The 4,442-nt window shown below is 41.0% G+C and overlaps 1 protein-coding gene across 1 annotated transcript; it reads right to left on the reverse strand.

The window, feature by feature from the left end:
* Window positions 1-1,908: 1,908 nt before the first annotated feature.
* On the reverse strand, window positions 1,909-3,274 carry LOC145875770 (NLR family CARD domain-containing protein 3-like). Its single transcript, XM_082971584.1, has 2 exons — window positions 2,363-3,274; window positions 1,909-2,098 (listed from the first exon to the last, which is right to left on the reverse strand). The coding sequence occupies exons 1-2, from the start codon at window positions 3,268-3,270 to the stop codon at window positions 1,909-1,911; spliced, it is 1,098 nt and encodes a 365-aa protein (XP_082827710.1). The 5' UTR covers window positions 3,271-3,274.
* Between the last annotated feature and the right edge of the window lie 1,168 nt (window positions 3,275-4,442).

Raw genomic sequence — 4,442 nt, forward strand, 5'->3', positions numbered from 1 at the left:
CCGGAAAAAAAGCTTGTCCGGAGAAGGCAAGGTGAGCGCTACCATCAGTCCTGTGTCATGCCAACAGTAAAGCATCCTGAGACCATTCATGTGTGGGGTTGCTTCTCAGCCAAGGGTGTGGGCTCACTAACAATTTTGCCTAAGAACACAGCCATGAATAAAGAATGGTACCAACACATCCTCCGAGAGCAACTTCTCCCAACCATCCAGGAACAGTTTGGTGATGAACAATTTCTTTTCCAGCATGATGGAGCACCTTGCCATAAGGCAAAAGTGATAACTAAGTGGCTCTGGGAACAAAACATCGATATTTTGGGTCCATGGCCAGGAAACTCCCCAGACCTTAATCCCATTGAGAACTTGTGGTCAATCCTCAAGAGGCAGGTGGACAAACAAAAACCCACAAATTCCGACAGACTCCAAGCATTGATTATGCAAGAATTGGCTGCCATCAGTCAGGATGTGGCCCAAAGGTTAATTGACAGCATGCCAGGGCAGATTATAGAGGTCTTGAAAAAGAAGGGTCAACACTGCAAATATTGACTCATTGCTTCAACTTCATGTGATTGTCAATAAAAGCCTTTGACACTTATGAAATGCTTCTAATTATACTTCAGTATTCCATAGTAACATCTGACAAAAATATCTAAAGACACTGAAGCAGCAGACTTTGTGAAAATTAATATTTGTGTCATTCTCAAAACTTTTGGCCACGACTGTATATGTATGAATACCTTTAAATAAAAGGTGACATTCTGTACTGTCACCCAATATGAAACATTCTATCTCAAATCCAAAATGCTGGAGCATAGCACCACATTTAAAACTGTAAGCTTCACTGTCCAAACACATATGGTGTGGACTATGTGTGTCTGGTAAACACATGTGGATCTGGTGAACAGTTATCACTTGTTGACCAACTACAGGAATACTGACCTCAGAGTCTCCAGTTTACAGTGGGGATCCTCCAGTCCAGCAGAGAGCAGCTTCACTCCTGAATCGTTCAGGTCATTGTTACTCAGGTCCAGCTCTCTCAGGTGTGAGGGGTTTGAACTGAGAACTGAGATCAGAGAATCACAGCCTTCCTCTGTGACTCCACAGCCTGACAGCATGCAACGAGTCAAATTATATTAAAATCACACTGCTATTATTTGCTGGTGAAAATAGTAGCAGTATATTTTTTCAACATATGAAACCTTCCATATCTATTCGTAAATTAATATATCATCATTAAAAATGACAAATGATCAAAGTATTGCCTGCAGATAGAAACATGTATAGTACAAATATTTGAGTAGACTGACCAGACCAGTTTAAAATCAGTATCAGTCAAAAGACAGACAGTGAGGTATCAGATTTAGATTGTATTGAGTATACAGTCCACACCATATCTATTTTGACAGTGAAGATAACATTTTAAATGTGGCTCTAAACTCCAACATTTTGGATTTCAGATCAAATGTTTCATGTGAGGTGACAGTATATAATGTCACCTTTTATTTGAGGATATTTTCATACATGTCTGTTTCACCATTTAGAAAAATGAAAGCACTTTATGTATCTAGTCCCCCTATTTAAAGAAGTCATAAGTATTCTGACCAATTCACTCATAGTGTATTAAAATAGTCAAAAGTTTTGTATTTGGTCCCATATTCCATGAAAGCAACGACTACATCAAGCTTGTGACTCAAACTCGTTGGTTGCATTTGCAGTTTGTTTTGGTTGTGTTTTGGGTTGTGTTTTGCCCAATATTAAAATGGTGGATGTTTTCTAAGTGAGAAGATACATGCTGGAGTATAGCACCACATTTAAGACTGTAAGCTTCACTGTCCAAACACATATGGTGTGGACTATGTGTGCCTGGTAAACACATGTGGATCTGGTGAACAGTTATCACTTGTTGACCAACTACAGGAATACTGACCTCAGAGTCTCCAGTCTGCAGTGTGGATCCTCCAGTCCAGCAGAGAGCAGCTCCACTCCTGAATCCTTCAGGTCATTGTTACTCAGGTCCAGCTCTCTCAGGTGTGAGGTGTTTGACTCCAGAGCTAAGACCAGAGAAGCACAGCCTTTCTCTGTGACTCCACAGCCTGACAGCCTGCAACGAAATCATCATGACTTCACAAACACACTGTTAATTTAACACCAGTAGTGTAGAAGGACAATGGAAGATGCATTTGGTTCATATTCCCAAACAACATATAGATTCATCTTCTGTCTCCTAGAATTGTATGGTCATATTGTAATACTAGATTGAATATCTGATTCAATATGTTATGCAATATAATATTATATACATATTGTAATACATATAATATTTCTTCCTGATGAATACTTCTTATATGTCATTTTATTTACTCACAGAGCAGCTCTGGAGGCTTTGACCACTGGCAGCAGCCTCAGAAGACCTTCCTCTGATCTGGAGTATTTCTTCAGGTCAAACACATCCAGCTCCTTTTCTGAAGTCAGCAACACAAAGACCAGAGCTGACCACTGTGCAGGTGACAGGTTGGGTTTTGAGAGACTTCCTGAGCTCAGGTAGCTTTGGATCTCCTGCACTAGAGAATGGTCATTCAGTTCATTCAGACAGTGGAACAGATTGATGCTCCTCTCTGGGGAGGGATTCTCCCTGATCTTCTCCTTGATGTACGTGACTGTCTCTTCATGGCTCTGTGAGCTGCTTCTTGTCTTTGTCAGTAGACCTCGTAAGTGCTTCTGATTGGACTCCAGTGAGAGGCCCAGAAGGAAGCGGAGGAAAAGGTCCAGGTTTCCCATCTCACTGTGTAAGGCTTTATCCACAGCACTCTTGTAGACAGTAACTTCAGACTTGTCTCTGTACAGCAGAGAAAAGATACTGGACTTTGTTTGCAGTTTGTCCATTAGATTCTCATTGTTGTTGATGAATGAGAGGAACACATACACAGCAGCCAGAAACTCCTGAATGCTCAGATGAACAAAGCAGTACACCTTGTCCTGGTACAGCACACATTCCTCTTTAAAGAGCTGTGTACACAATCCTGAGTACACCGAGGCTTCATTGACATCAATGCCAGCCTCTTTCAGGTCTTCTTCATAGAAAATCAGATTGCCATTCACTAGCTGTTGAAAAGCCAGTTTTCCCAGTGACAGAATGCTCTCGTTATTCAAGTGTGGATCTGTCTCTTCTTTCCCAAGATACTTTTCATTCTTCTGTTTGGTATGAAACACCACAAGGTGTGTGTACATCTCAGTCAGAGTCTTGGGCATCTCTTCTCTCTTATGTTTCAGCATGTGTTCGAGGACTGTTGCAGAAATCCAACAGAAGACTGGAATGTGGCACATGATGTGGAGGCTCCTTGATGTCTTTATGTGTGAGATGATTCTGCTGGCCAGGTCCTCATCACTGAATCTCTTTCTGAAGTACTCCTCCTTCTGTGGGTCATTGAACCCTCGTACCTCTGTCACCTGGTCAACACACCCTGAAGGGATCTTATTGGCTGCTGCAGGTCGGGTAGTTATCCAGAGGAGAGCAGAGGGAAGCAGATTTCCCTTGATGAGATTTGTCAGCAGAACATCCACTGAGGTTGACTCTGTGACGTCACAACAGATCTTGTTCTTCTGGAAGTCTAGGGGCAGTCGGCACTCATCCAGACCATCAAAGATGAACAGAACTTTGTACTTGTTGTAGTTGGAGATCCTTGATTGTTTGGTTTCACTTGAGAAGTGATTAAGAAGTTCAATAAAAGTGTGTTTGTCCTCTTTCATCAAATTCAGCTCCCGGAAAGGGAATGAAAATACAAATTGGACATCCTGATTTGCTTTTCCTTCAGCCCAGTCCAGAATGAACTTCTGCACAGAGACTGTTTTTCCAATGCCAGCGACTCCCTTTGTCAGCACAGTTCTGATAAGTTTTTCTTGTCCAGTTAAGGGTTTGAAGATGTCGTTACATTTGATTGCAGTCTCTGGTCTTGCTTGTTTCCTGGTTGTTGTCTCAATCTGTCTCAGCTCATGTTCATTATTGACCTCTCCTGTTCCACCCTCTGTGATGTAGAGCTCTGTGTAGATCTTATTGAGAAGTATTGGGTTTCCTTGTTTAGCGATCCCCTCAAATACACATTGAAACTTCTTCTTTAGATTAGATTTGAGTTCACGTTGGCAAATCACAGCAAGCTCATCTGAATCTAGAAATAACACAGAGGATATTAATATTACATCTGTTTTAATGCCTACAGTATTGTAGGACTGTTATAACATTTTAATTTATAATCATTTATTCTCTTAACTGACTGTATAAATGTGTAAATGTTTTCATAATGCATTACAGACTGGTGTAACTGATTATATTATTATTGGTATTACTAATGTTGTCTCTCTCTCTCTGTCTCTCTCTCTAAATTAATCAACACAACACATCCCTTCTGCTACTTGATAAGGTCACTAGGTGTTGTGTTAAGGCTGCTACA

Source organism: Salmo salar, unplaced genomic scaffold (genome assembly GCF_965601325.2).
Source record: "Salmo salar unplaced genomic scaffold, fSalSal1 ptg000335l, whole genome shotgun sequence".
Classification (NCBI taxonomy): Eukaryota; Metazoa; Chordata; class Actinopteri; order Salmoniformes; family Salmonidae; genus Salmo; species Salmo salar.

Coding starts and splice junctions, on each gene's coding strand:
- LOC145875770 (XM_082971584.1), bottom strand. CDS start 3,270: ATGCTGAAACATAAGAGAGAAGAGATGCCCAAGACTCTGACTGAGATG. Junction 2,099..2,362: donor AAAGCCTCCAGAGCTGCTCT/GTGAGTAAATAA, acceptor ATTTCGTTGCAG/GCTGTCAGGCTGTGGAGTCA.